Source organism: Schistocerca cancellata, chromosome 7 (assembly GCF_023864275.1).
Source record: "Schistocerca cancellata isolate TAMUIC-IGC-003103 chromosome 7, iqSchCanc2.1, whole genome shotgun sequence".
NCBI lineage: Eukaryota > Metazoa > Arthropoda > Insecta > Orthoptera > Acrididae > Schistocerca > Schistocerca cancellata.
The window spans coordinates 601,044,509-601,059,050 of record NC_064632.1 but is presented as its reverse complement, the minus strand read 5'-3'; the positions used below and the strand labels follow the sequence as shown (position 1 = coordinate 601,059,050).

Genomic DNA, 14,542 nt, shown 5'->3' with positions numbered 1-14,542 from the left:
GACGAATAACAAATGCTCATTAACATTACGCCACTCCTGTTTGAACTGCAGTGTCCCAAAAAAACAGGCACTTTTATCTGTTTAAATTAGAGCATTAAGGAGTTCCAAACGATGTCCAATACAAATCTTTCCCCTTTCTAGGCGGAGGTTGAGCCTGAAACACAGAATGCCACAAAAACACAGTTTTGCTGTCACATCTTACAGGACACCCGGAATCAGTAACAGACAAGGGGTCGGCAACCACAAATAACACAGGCTAAGAGTCAGGCTGGGAGCACATCCTACACTATGCTCACCACAAACTGTAGACATTCCGGCCGAACATCCGCTTGCGGTGGCTGCCAGAAGGACGAAGCAACCGACAGGCCCACGCCGTGCTTCTCACACAGGCACCTCAATGAGTACAAACATCTAGGTCAACGCCAATTCCGGACTCCCCTCTCACTGCGAGGCTTGGCACAGTTTATACGAAATGCCTTCCAGGCAACCAGTAACCGTCGCAGGAGTTTCACGGTTAGCAAACAGCCCCAGCGTAACAGACATCACACGTGTGCTTACGCCCGAGCCACAACTCCGCCAGTCCCACCGGCCGCCCCAAACCGGCTGCCTCTCGCCGTCCCGCGCGCCGCAGCCGAAAACGCAAAGATCTTCATCCCCGGGGACACGCGAAAGATAACAAGCCGATCGTTGATGATCGACCAGCGATATGGCTCGACAGGAACTGCTCGAAATACAGCTTTCGATGTTCTGCGACACAGTTTACGTGAAATTTGTCGACGGAGCAGCGTGCCATAGGCATACTCTCCGTTCCACAGACCGACATCGTTCCCGCCACTCGGACGGCAACGTGAGAGAAGTGACTGTCGACCGTGCAGGACTCGGGGTTCGGAACGTACGGATCTTCACGCTGCCCTTTGAAGTTCCTGCCACGCTCCTCGTGGACTCGCTGCGGCCTTGCGGGGAAGTACTAAGTGGCCCATGCTCGGGACGTATCCTGTTCTGAACGGACTGTATCAGGTGCGAATAGAACTGTGCAGACACAGCCACTCGTAAGTGACCGTTGCAGGCTGTCGAGCGATCGTCATTTACGACTGTCAACAGCGGACTTGTTCGGGGTGCGGGCAGGAAGGGCACGTTCGCTCTGACTGCGTGCAGAGGCGCCTTGCACGGGTACCTCGACCACATAATTGGAGCTGGTACGACGCCTACGTCGCAACCGACGACACTGCCTGTTTGCTACCTATACTGAGGCAGCGAGGGCGGCGACGGACGCGGACGTTGTTCCCCTCGAGTTAGCGACCCCTGCGGCCGCGGGCCCGGTTTCCGCGGCCTGCATCGGAGCCGCTGACGTGCTCGCCAGCAGCGACCACGACTGCACTCCAGCCGTGTGGGGAAGGAGCGCACCTGAAGAGCGATTCGAGCTCGGACACGGAGACGCGAGGGGAGTCTACTTTCTTGCGAACTATGGATGAAGGGTATCCGCCGGATGCTATATTCCTTGACTTCCGGAAAGCGTTTGACTGGGTGCCCCACTGCAGACTTATAACTAAGGCACGAGCATATGTGATTGGTTCGCAAATATGTGAGTGGCTCCAAGACTTCTTAAGTAATAGAACCCAGTACGTTGTCCTCGATGGTGAGTGTTCATCGGAGGTGAAGATATCATCTGGAGTGCCCCAGGGAATTGCGGTAGGTCCGCTGTTTTCTATCTACATAAATGATCTTTTGGATAGGGTGGATAGCAATGTGCGGTTGTTTGCTGATGATGCTTTGCTGTACGGGAAGCTGCCGTCGTTGAGTGACTGTAGGAGGATACGAGATGACTTGGACAGGATCTGTGATTGGTGGAAAGAATGGCAGCTAACTCTAAATATAGATAAATGTAAATTAATGCAGATGAATAGGAAAAAGAATCCTGTAATGTTTGAATACTCCATTAGGAATGTAGCGCTTGACGCAGTCACGTCGATTAAATATTTGGGCGTAACATTGCAGAGCGATATGAAGCGGGACAAGCATGTAATGGCAGTTGTGAGGAAGGCGGATAGTCGTCTTCGGTTCATTGGTAGAATTTTGGGAAGATATGATCATCTGTAAAGGAGACCGCTTATGAAACACTAATACGACCTATTCTTGAGTACTGCTCCAGCGTTTGGGATCGCTATCAGGTCGGATCGAGGGAGGACACAGAAGCAATTCAAAGGTGGGCTGCTAGATTTGTTACTGGTAGGTTTGATCATCACACGAGTGTTACGGAAATGCTTCAGGAACTCGGGTGGGAGTCTCTAGAGGAAAGGAGGGGTTCTTTTCGTGAATCGCTACTGAGGAAATTTAGAGAACCAGCATTTGAGGCTGACTGCAGTACAATTTTACTGCCGCCAATTTACATTTCGCGGGAACACCACAAACATAAGATAAGAGAGATTAGGGCTCGTACGGAGGCATATAGGCAGTCATTTTTCCCTCGTTCTGTTTGGGAGTGGAACAGGGAGAGAAGATGATAGTTGTGGTACGAGGTACCCTTCGCCACGCACCGTATGGTGGATTGCGGAGTATGTATGTAGATGTAGATGTTCTTTTCGTAGTGATCCACAGGATGCAGACACGGGTTTCGGCAAACACAAGTCACCCAAACGGCGAAAGGAGAGGAGGGTATGCGCAAGAAACGCTTCACAAGACGGTGACACGTTTCACGCTCTTGGGGACAACCCCTCTGTGGACCCCATTCCCACGGTTCACGTTTCGCTGCTGGCAACGTCTGCCAGAGGACACACACGGCTTGACGGCGCCCGACCCACTGACGAGCCTCATGGCGATTTTGCGGCTCCTAACGTACCACACGTCCAGCCTGGCGACTGGGCGTCCGACAAGGAGACGGGAACAATGACGTCAGACCCGAGCGACCACCTGACGCCCGCGGCCGGCGGATCGTCGGCACACGTCTTGTCTGTGGCGATCAGTAAGTAATATACGTATGGAGCAGGTGACAGGGATGGTCAGAGAAGGGCCGTGTGGCGCTTACTGGCTCAAACGATTGCAGGATACGTCATCGTACTATCCAGTTTCCCACGTATATGGATAGGTACAGTCAATGTCAACGATATTAGTTCGACGATCAAAACCCGGCTGTTGAAGGACGTGATTCGGGTGGCGGACATTGATATGGTGCTTCTGCTCCTGGATGTCTACGGATACCTGCGTTACGTCAGTACAACTACTGACGTGTCGAGAGTCGAGAGCAAACAGTCTATTAGTCTACTGAGGTATCTCCAATGTTTCAACGCGCTACAGAGCACCTAGTGGTGGGTGCTATGACTACGGAACTCGTTACACGCGGACATACACACATCGCCAGCCACTCGGCCAGCACGTTCGGCAGGATTTACGTTTTCATAGGTCTTTGGGCAGCGAGTGTCAGTGCCGAGCTGTGGGCCACGGCATTCACTGAGCGTCAGGCCGTCGCCTGCCCCTGACCCTGCCACTACAACAGATGAGCCGTACTAGAGGACAGTGGACTCTTAATGTCGACATTCTCCAGGAAGAGGCTTGCCCTCTAGCCGTTACTGATAGGTGTAACAAATGCGAACGAGGACGTCGTACCTACGATTCCGCGGAAAGGTGGTGGATCCACTGCACCAAACCAGCTATCTGCTGCACGTTCGTGGTGGATGTACAGGCAGGGCGCTTTGGCAGCGGTAGACCTCTGAGTTTTACTACAAAGTCTTGCAGGAAGTAGCGTCGCAGTAACCTCCGCCACAGCGCCGAACGGCTAACCTCCGGACACAGACACAGCTCCTGCAGATCGCGGCTACCAGATTGGGAGGCACGCGGGTTCGATCGAGACTGCGAGATTCCATTCCAGAGGTTCGTGCTTCTCTTCATCACGTCGTCAGAGAATGGAGACATCGTAACAGGCGACTTATCACTGCAGTTGTTGCGGCGGACGGACAACATTAAGAGACAAACACCCCAACCTCCCGTGTCCTCACAGGTTATTACCGCACTCTCTGTCAGACGACACATTCTTGGAGGCCGTCACAATGGAAGAAATGGGCATGGCCCCTGGACTTGATGGTCTTCCAATTGAATATTATGGCACTTTCTCTGACCCGATGGGGAACGTTCGGCGACAGATGTACTCCGAAATCCTGGATCCAAAATTTCGCGCCCCCCCCCCCCCATCGCGAATTTTGGGAGGGTGTGGTAAACCCCGTGATAAAACCAAACAGGGGGGTGTAGACTGCAAGGCTTCCGCCTGTTGACATCAGTCAGTTCCGACTGCAAGCTGCTCGCATGCATACTTCGTGCTCGCCTCCTCGCTACTGTCATAGATACCACTCACGTCGACCAAGCATGTCTGGGAGGTGGCACTAATATATCTACATATGGCGTTAAACTCTTATACACATGTCGTGGCGCTAATGTCGGCATGTGGCTTAGAAGGCGGCCCCGTGGCTGCTGACCCAGACCACGCGTTTAACCGAGTTGAGCAGGCTTACTTAGAGACGACGTGTCTGTCCCCAGTACCGGCTGGTGCGGTTCCCTGTCTCGGCCGCGTGGCCCCTTCCAGTGCCCCGCAGTTCACTGTTGGCAGCTCAGTGTGACAGGGTGCTGGCTGTCGGCCCCTCTCCTCGCCGTCGCTCTCGAGCCTCCACTTCAGGGTCCACGTCAGTGTTTGCGGGGCATTCGCCTCCGCAATGCGCGTCTTACGGTGGATGCTAAGTTACAGGTGGCCTTTGGTCATTTCGGCAGCGACGGTAGGGTATCCGAGACTATTCGAGACCCGTTACGAGACACTGACGTTGCCCACACACGCAGACGGCACTCGAATGATAAACGTGCAAAATAGGGCACGCGCTCTCATTTGCGGACGATGCATCGCCTACGTGCTTTGGACAAGCACACGCGCACTGGTACACCGATCCAGGAGGTGGCGCCCCCGTCCCTCCGGGCAGGTGTTCTTCTCGGACACATCGCGCCACCGCTGTGTCACATCCGCACTTACACAGTCGACACGAGTTATGTGTTAAGAAGTTCTACGGACTACATGAGTTCCTGGGGCTCCCGTCACTGCTTTCAGCGGACACTGCCTGCTTACGTGATTGAACATCGACATCGGGCGATTGGCTGCAGCAGGGTATGGGGTAACATACACACATGCACTCGCCTTTCCTTCCCACCCCGGTGAGTGCGCTGTGGTACGTGCAAACGACTGGAAAATTTCCCACCCGACGACGTTTATACACTACACATCTTGCAAGGCGCCGTGTCTGCCCCAGATGAGCCGCTGTCGACACGGTCATGCATCGTTTCGTGTGTGGTACGACTGCCGACTGCTGGCTCCTCACATGGCCCGTGTTGGCATTGTTGCTGCTACGGACGCCTCACTCCGTAGAGCCCACCGAGCTGATCCATCCCGAAGTCACTTGCTGTCCTGCCACTCGTCAAGGCGCCGCGGTGTGCGTCAAAGCCGTGGCGTTGTCATACTCTTTTAGGGAGGGCTTTGCAGAGTTCTTAGATTTTTTTCTACTATTTAACGAGCAACTACACGGTTTTATCACGCAACGCGTCGTATGGTTCGCTCTTTGCGAATTACTTGGGGTCGTTGTTTACGCACCCTCCAGAGTACTGGATTGTAACGAGAGTGAGAAGAGATTGAAGATATAGCACAGGATGGACTGATGAGAGATATCAACGATAATTATAGGGTGTTGCACTCTCGCTGAACGAGAAGACGACTAGGACATCCCGCCGCCTGGCTGCTGTGGACAGCCCTAGAAGAAGCTTAAACAAAAATAGAAAATAAAACAAATAAAAGATAACAAAAATATCGTACCCTCTGTTTTATCTGTTAAAAAAAAAACAACCAAAGCTGTTCGTGGGCGGAGTTTGAAGCAGACGCAAACATCTGTCCTAGTTAGGTTAGGGTGAAAGCGGCGGTAGCACTAGATATTGTTTTTGTTTGTAGATCAGATAGGTTCTTTGAGGTAGCAGGAGTGTTATGTGCCAACGCCTGAAGTGGAAGAGGTCTTGGGCATCAAAAAAGTAAAAAAACAACAAAAAGTACAAAATAAAAGTAAGCAGAAGGCCTAAGTTTGAATTGTGATCTGGCTCAGATTTTCATCTTGCGCCAGTGGTATAAATCAATGTCCACTGGTAGCCAATGTCTTTAATTCCTCTGTGTCTTTGAAAACTAATTATATTATACTTATAAGACAGTAGTTCTTGCAAATAGGACAGACAAACAAAACGATTTAATTGTTAATTTTATGCTGTTATGATTTAAAATATTTTGATACAAAATTTGCTCAAGCATTAACTTTTAAGCACAAGAACAAGGTTTTCTTTTTTTTTTTAATTCAGGGACAATTTGAGCCAAAATAACTGTTTCTTGACTAGAACTGTCTCGTATAAAACTACAAATTTGCTCGTCTCGACTTCACCTACATCACTGTCTAAGGCTGTAAACATCCTCTCTCTCTCTCTCTCTCTCTCTCTCTCTCTCTCTCTCTCTATATATATATATATATATATATATATATATATATATATATATAAAGACAGTCTACATCTACATACATATTCCGCAATCCACCATACGGTGCGTGGCTAAGTGTACCTCGTACCACAACTAGCACCTTCTCTTCCTGTTCCACTCCCAAACAGAACGAGGGGAAAATGACTGCCTATACGCCTCTGTACGACCCCTAACCTCTCTTATCTTATCTTTGTAGTCATTCCGCGAAATGTAAGATGGCGGCAGTAAAATTGTACTGCAGTCAGCCTCAAATGCTGGTTCTCTACAGTTCCTCAGTAACGATTCACGAAAAGAACGCCTCGTTTCCTCCAGAGACTCCCACCCGAGTTCCTGAAGCATTTCCGTAACACTCACGTGATGATCAAACCTATTAGTAACAAATCTAGCAGACCGGCTCTGAATTGCTTCTATGTCCTCGCTCAATCCGACCTGATAACGATCCCAAACGCTCGAGCAGTACTCAAGAATAGGTCGTATTACTGTTTTATAAGCGGTCTCCTTTACAGATGAACCACATCTTCCCAAAATTCTACCAATGAACCGAAGACGACTATCCGTCTTCCTCACAACTGCCATTACATGCTTGTCCCACTTCATATCGCTCTGCTGTGTTACGCCCAAATATTTAATCGACGTGACTGTGTCAAGCGCTACACTACTAATGGAGTATTCAAACATTACGGGATTCTTTTTCCTATTCATCTGCATTAATTTATATTTATCTATATTTAGAGTTAGCTGTCATTCTTTACACCAATCACAAATTCTGTCCAAGTCATCTTGCATCCTCCTACAGTCACTCAACGACGACATCTTCCCGTAACAAAAAAACGACATACCACGAAGGGTTTATCCGAATGGGACAAAAATCGGTAGCTGTGATGTACATGTACAAACAAAGAAATCATTAAATTTTCAGAAAAATTGGACGATTTATTCAAGAGATTGGGGAAGTCAATAACGCGTTGGTCCACGTCTGCCCTTATGGAAGTAGTTATTCGGCTGGTCATTGATTGATAGAATTGGTGGAGGTCCTCCTGAGGGTGTCCTGCGAAATTCTATCCAACTGGCGCGTCAGATCGTCAAAATCGCGAACTAACTGGAGGGCCCTGCCGTTAGCGTTCCAAACGTTCTCAATTGGAAAGAGATCCGATGGCCTAGGTAGGATTTGGCGAGCACAAAGCAAGCAGTAGAAACGCTCGGCGTGGGCGGGCGGACATTTTCTCGATGAAATGTAAGGCCAGGAGGACTTGGCACGAAGAACACCAAAACGAGGCGTAAAATGTCGTCGACGTACCGCTGCGCTCTAAGTGTGTCCTCCTACGGCATCCCAGACCATCACTCCTGACCGTCAGGCCGAATGCAGGCGACAGTCATGTTGGTATCCCACCGCACCACTGTCCGGGGCGTCGGGGCTCAGTCTGAAAGGGAACTCATCACTGAAGACAATTCTGCTTCAGCCAATGAGAGGCCAGGCCGAACCTGTCCATCACCACTGCACAGGGGCTTGTGGTGTACATAGGCCGACGGCAGTCACCGCAAAAGACACTGTGAGATCAGCCCTCTTCATGTGAACCTCCTACAAATGGTACTTGCGGTCACTGGAGCACCGATCCGTGATAGCAATGATGCCGGGTCTCTGAGTGCCATGCAACGGTTGCTCGTCCCTCTCTTTCTGCCGCCTCTGCAGATGAACCGCTTCCTTGATGCGCCGTGTTCGGCCACGGTCCACACAGTCCTGCCGCCATCGTCGAATGGTGGCATCGCTCCTATTCAAACGTCGAGCGCTTCGCTGATTACTACAACCGGATTATGTGAGCCCAACTACACGTTCTCTCTCAAATGCCGACGTCTTCGTATACTTGTCTACGAGGCGTAGTTACTGTCCAGCTGAGTCACGGATTCGGCAAGTTCCTTATTCACCGGACTTGCCAGGCACGTGGTGAAACTTACTGGAACGTCACACGTGCATCCATCGGCCGTCAAAGTTTACATTTTTCAATTTCCGTCGATACCTACATGAATATCAAATTGTGACCAATATGTGTAACTCCTTCGTTGTTTTTTTTTGTGTTAGAATACATATCAGGCGGACACGTTCAGGACTTTACTCTGATGAGGATATGGCCAGAGTCATGGTGTTCAGTTCGGCGTGAATTGTTTAATATTCCTAAGATCATTGATGTGTATAGTGAAAATGCTTTGATAAGTTTTCGTTCAAGGTGTTCTTTTCGAAGAATGCGCTAGGTTACTGGATTCCAGCGAAACAGCAACAGAAGTGATGAACCGTTCTGGTCTGGCGTTTCAACCTTTTTTCCGAATTTCATTTGTATTTCTGTTGTACCATGCTCAACTTTGCTATTTTACCAAAGCACAGTACGTTTTACATGACTTAACTTGTTTAATATGCTAATGTAGTTGTAATTGCGATAGTGTGCTAGTCAGAGTCTATTACTGAACAAAATAAACTAAGGACAAGGCACGTGAGGAAACTTGTCGCTGGTGACCTCGGTGTTGAGCGCCCGTAAGCTCCTTTCAGGAAACTAGTGGAATATCGTAGTTACTGTTAAGTTAGGTTTAAGTAGTTCTAAGTCTAGGGGACTGATCACATCCGATGTTAAGTCACGTAGTGCTTAGAGCCATTTGAGCCACTTATTAACTTTAGTAACCACCATCATTATTATAACGTCATTATCACGAATCCCTGTCTCTGTACCGACAGTATCAATAAGATCACGCCCATTTGTCGCTACAAGGTTTAAAGTATTTCAGTTGCATGTGGGTTGCCTAACTACTGGTTTTAGGAAAACATGTTCAAAGTACTTGTCAAGACTGCCTATCTGTACCAGTTGCAGTTAATCCATAGAAGTCCCAGTCCGTTCTCGGTAGATTTAAGTCAACACCAACTACCACTGCACATTTTTGGTATTTCCGCGCTACTGAGTACAGACTTTTCTTGAATGATTCTACAACGACCTCAACTGAAACAATATTTTTGTCGACACCAACGAACACTACCCCGGCTGTGGCATCTAACCTGCCTTTGCGATATACGTTCCATGTTTACGTACACATGTTTCATACTCAGCAATGTATGAACCGATGTGCAACGAACGCAGTCTCACGGTGTCTTCTATTTTTCATTGCGAATTTCATGCTGCATGTTACTTAATTAGGAACTATCATAGTAGTTATAGCCATTAATGATAAGATGGGCAGCTCACAATGAAGCTAACATGTCAGAATCGAAAATATTTTACCGAATACTTCACGTAAAACTGTTTGATAAACAACGCAGAGCAGCTGGCGTTCGCGCGGCGCCCTGCTGTGTCGCTGGGACTGCCGGGAGCTGCCCGCTGGCCCTCCGCCCCCACACCGAGGCCCATCCGGCCCCTGGCGATGTCGCCGCTGCTCGCTTTGGCCGCCGCTGCTGTTGACAAGACACCCCCACCCCCCAGCTACCTTTTCCTTTGCACGAAACATCAGCTCCTACTGCCACGAACTACAGTTGCATTTGAAAAAGCGAAGTTGATACTGTGGCAATTAACATACGTACGACAAAAGACTACACTTCGTTTCCTGCTTACTTTCTGCAAACTGATCTGATGTAAATAGAATTACGAATTCTTAAATGATTTCGGAAATATTAAGTATGTATTGGGCAGAACGAAGTAATATCAAGCTCATCGAATAACACAGCCCGAGCTATGTTGAAGACAATTTTTTGTACTCTTTGTTGAGCATAAAATAGTTTTGTAACTATATTTGAATAAATATGAATTTTATATGAATTTACAGGTTTTTCCGACAGCGTGCAAATATCATGAAGATATTTTGATGGAATAGATCTTTTCTTGGGCCGACACCTTTGTCTTTGCATAATGTTTCGCAGAAGCGTTATTTTGCTCATCTGTATCTTTGTGGCAGTAATCGCAACTACTGACCACAGTGCTACAGATTCCATTACAGGTAAAAAATTTACGTTTTTGTCTGGGCATAGTAATATCATGGCAAGCAATGAAATACATGTTCAATTTTCTCATCTATTTGCTTCCCTTTTTTTTAGGATCTGATTCTGAAGTTACAATCTATCGTCTAAGAACCGAAAAAACAGGTTAGTATTTGTTTCCGGCATTTCTACTAACGTTTCACGGTTCAGGAAATTAATTTGGTGCTGACTTCGTCTTTTAATAAGTGCTTTGAGTCACAGTGTAATGACTTTTAGTGTATCATTGCATTTGATATTATAGACTAATGAATTTTAGTGTATCATCGCTTTTGATATTATAGAGTATACTAGTTCGAATGTTGATCACTTACATGTTGCATACATGTTACACAGATCCTTATTAGCAATACTCGTACCTGACTGTGTCAGTACCATTTACACACAAATATCTGAAAAATGTTTACTAACATTTACGTATATCATTCGACATCCGCTGCTTCCTATGTGTCCGAATAAAATGTGTCGAGAAACACTGGGTATTTTCGTAAGTTGTGCGCCGCAAAAACCGTATTTTGTAGCACAGCATCAGTTGCAATGACTTTGCATTCTTAATTTTTATCTGAGATATCCTCGGTCAAAGAATCATTCTCCTCGAGTTTTATTCTATAACAACGTGAATGAACGCATACTTCCGTAAATTTACGGAAGTTGCAAGTACTGTACGTAACAAATTTCGTAGTAAAAAGGCGTTTGTGTCTTTCTGGCTGTAGTATAAGTGAATTTTATCTTCAATTGGAGTACATGTTACCTGCATTTATCGTAAATTTACACTATTTTCGAGTTTGTTAGAGGCTGTAACCTCCAAAAATGTTTCGGGAAATTAGTAGCTCTGAAACGAAATTTTTCAGTTGTTTAAATAAGAGTGTCAGTTTGCGAAATAATTTCTTCAGTCTTCAGTAGAAGGAGTGTCACCTTTTGCGTAACACATCCAGAAATTAAAGGACAAGCAGTAACATTATTTTGAAGTTACACTGAAGCGCCAAAGAAACTAGTATAGGCATGCGTATTCAAATAGAGAGATATCTAAACACGGAGAATGGCAGGTTATCAAGATTTAAGTGAGTTTGAAAGTGGTGTTATGGTCAGCACACGAGCGATAGGACACAGTAGCTCCGAGGTAGCGATGAAGTGGGGATTTTCGCTTTCGACCTTTCCACGAGTGTACCACCAATGTCAGTAATCCAGTAAAACATCAAGTCTCCGACATTGCTGTGGCGTTAAAAAGATCTTGCAAGAAAGGCGACTGAAGAGATTCGTTCAACGTGACAGAAGTGCGGCCCCTTCCGCAAATTGATGCAGATTTCAATGCTGGGCCATCAACTAATGTCAGCCTGCGAACCATTCAACTAAACGTCTTCGATATGAGCTTTCGGAGCCGAAGGTCCCATCGTCTACCCTTGATTACTACGCGACACAAAGCTTTGCGCCTCGTCTGGGCTCGTCAACACCGACACTGGACTTTTGATGAGTGGAAACATGTTGCCTGGTCGGACGAGTCTCGTTTCAAATTGTATCGAGTGTATGAACGTGCACGTATATGAGGACCACTGGTGGAGGCGCCGTAATGGTGTGGGGCGTGTGCATTTGGAGTGATATGGAAACCTGATACGTCTAAATACGACACTGACAGGTGACACGTTCCAAAGCATCATGTCTGATCACCTGCATCCTATTATGTCCATTGTACATTCCGACGGACTTGGGCAATTCCAGCAGTACAATTACTACAGAGTGGCTCCAGAATCACTCTTCAGAGTTTAAACACTTCCGCTGGCCACCAAACTCCCCAGACATGAAGATGATTGAGCATATCTTGGATGCCTTGCAACGTGCTATTCAGGAGAGATCTCCACCCACTGGTACTGTTGCTGACTGTATAATGGTTAGACAGAGATTTCAGAACCAGATTTTAAATTGTAAGACATTTCAAAGGGTGGATGTAAACTTCGACTGCAATTTTTTGGTTACGAGCTTCAGATTAAAAATGAAGGAATTGCAAAAAGGTAGGAAATTAAGGAAATGGGACCGGGATAGGTTGAAAGAACTAGAGATTGTTGAGGGTTTCAGAGGGAGCATTAGGCAATGGTTGACTAGAACAGCAAAAAATAATACAACAGAAGAAGAATAGGTAGCTTTAACAAACAAATTAGTGAAGGCAGCAGTGGATCGAATAGGTAAAAAGACAAGGCCTAGTTAAAATCCTTCGATAACACAAGAAATATTAAACTTATGGAAGGAGAAAATATAAAAATGCAGCTAATCAAGCAGGTGAAAGGGAATAGAAACGTCTAACAATGAGACTGATAGGAAGAGCAAAACGGCTAAGTTGGAATGGCTACAGGACAAATGTAAGGATTTAAAAGCAAATATCACCAGAGGAAAGATAGATACTGCCTACGGGATACTTAAAGAAGCATTTGGAGAAAAGAGAAGGATCTGTATGAATATCAGGAGAGCTCACGTACGAAACCAGTCCTAAGCAAAGAAGGGGAAGCAGAAAGGTGGAAGGAGTACAGTGGCGTGGCAAAAGTGGGGAGGGATGCGATATGCATGTATACAGATGGCGGTGGTATCGAGTGCACAAGGTACAAAAGGGCAATTCGTTAGTGGATCTAATACTACTCTGGAGTTTCATGTGAAAAGGTTTCCGACTTCATTATAATCACACGACGGAAATTAACATACTTTGAACGCGGGAAACGGTGGTTGGAGCTAGACGCATAGGACGTCCATTTCGGAAATCGTTAGGGAATTCAGTGTTCCGATATCCACAGTGTGAAGTGTGTGCCCAGAAAACCACATTTCAGGCATTACTTCTCACCATAGATTACACAGTGCCTGACGGCCTTCACGTAACGACCAAGAGCAGCGGCGTTTGCGTAGAATTGTCGTTAACAGGCAAGCAACATTACGTGAAGTAACGGCAGAAATCAGTGCCGAACGTACGACGAACGCATTCATTAGGATAGTACGGCGAAATTTGATATTTACGGGCCACGGCAGCAGTTGACCGAAAAAAATTACTCAAATGGCTCTAAGCACTATGGGACTTAACATCTGAGGTCATCAGTCCCCTAGACTTAGAACTACTTAAACCTAACTAACCTAAGGACGTCACACACATCCATGCCCGAGGCTGGATTCAAACCTGCGACCTTAGCAGCAGCGCGGTTCCGGACTGAAGCGCCTAGAACCTGTCGGTCACAGCGGCCGGCAGTCGATCGATGCTAGTGCATTTACTAACTGCACGACGCCGCCTGCAGCGCCTCTCCTGGGCTGGTGACCATATCGCCTGGGCCCTGGACGAATGATGAACCATGGGCTGATGAGATGAGTACCCATTTCATTTGATTGGACCTGATGGTAGGGTCAGAATGTGGTGCAAACCTCTCGAAGCCATGTATCCAAGTTGTCGACGAAGCACTGTGCAAGCTGGTGGTGGTTCCATAATGGTGTCGGCTGTGTTTACATGGAATGTCTGGGACCTGGTTATGTCCGGCTGCTTGGAGAACTTTTGCAGCCATTCGTGGACTTTATGTTTCCAGACAATAACGGAATATTTATGTATGACAATGTGCCCACGTCATGACGCTACAATTGTTCGCAATTGGTCTGAAGAACATTATGGACAGTTTCAGTGAATTATCTGGCCACCGAGGTCGCCCGACATGAATCCCATCGAACATTTATGGGAGATAATCGAGAGGTCTGCTTGTGCACAAAATCCTGCACCGGCAACAACTCCGGAAGTGTGGACGGCTGTGGAGGCCCCGTGGCTCAGTACTTCTCCAGGGATCTCCAGCGACTTGCTGAGTCCACGCCGTGCCGAGTTACTGCAGTGCGCCAGGCAGAAGGAGTTCAGACACTTAGGAGCAGCCCAAGACTCCTGTAACCCCAGTGTGCACGGAGGAGCAGTACAAGGGAGATTACAGGACTGGGAGAGAACTCAGATGCAAGTAAGATGGCAGATATGCTACTGCGAGAAGAGTTGTTCC

The 14,542-nt window shown here is 47.4% G+C and overlaps 1 protein-coding gene across 2 annotated transcripts in view; it reads left to right on the top strand.

Annotated features, from left to right (window-relative positions):
* The window catches only part of LOC126092026 (uncharacterized), a 489,900-nt gene that overhangs the window by 45,098 nt on the left and 430,260 nt on the right, over positions 1–14,542 (top strand). For both annotated transcript variants that reach the window (XM_049907420.1, XM_049907421.1), the window contains 2 exons: positions 10,337–10,507; positions 10,605–10,652. In XM_049907420.1, coding sequence (XP_049763377.1) covers positions 10,420–10,507; positions 10,605–10,652 — 136 coding nt within the window. In that variant the 5' untranslated portion in view covers positions 10,337–10,419. The remainder of the gene's footprint in view (positions 1–10,336; positions 10,508–10,604; positions 10,653–14,542) is intronic.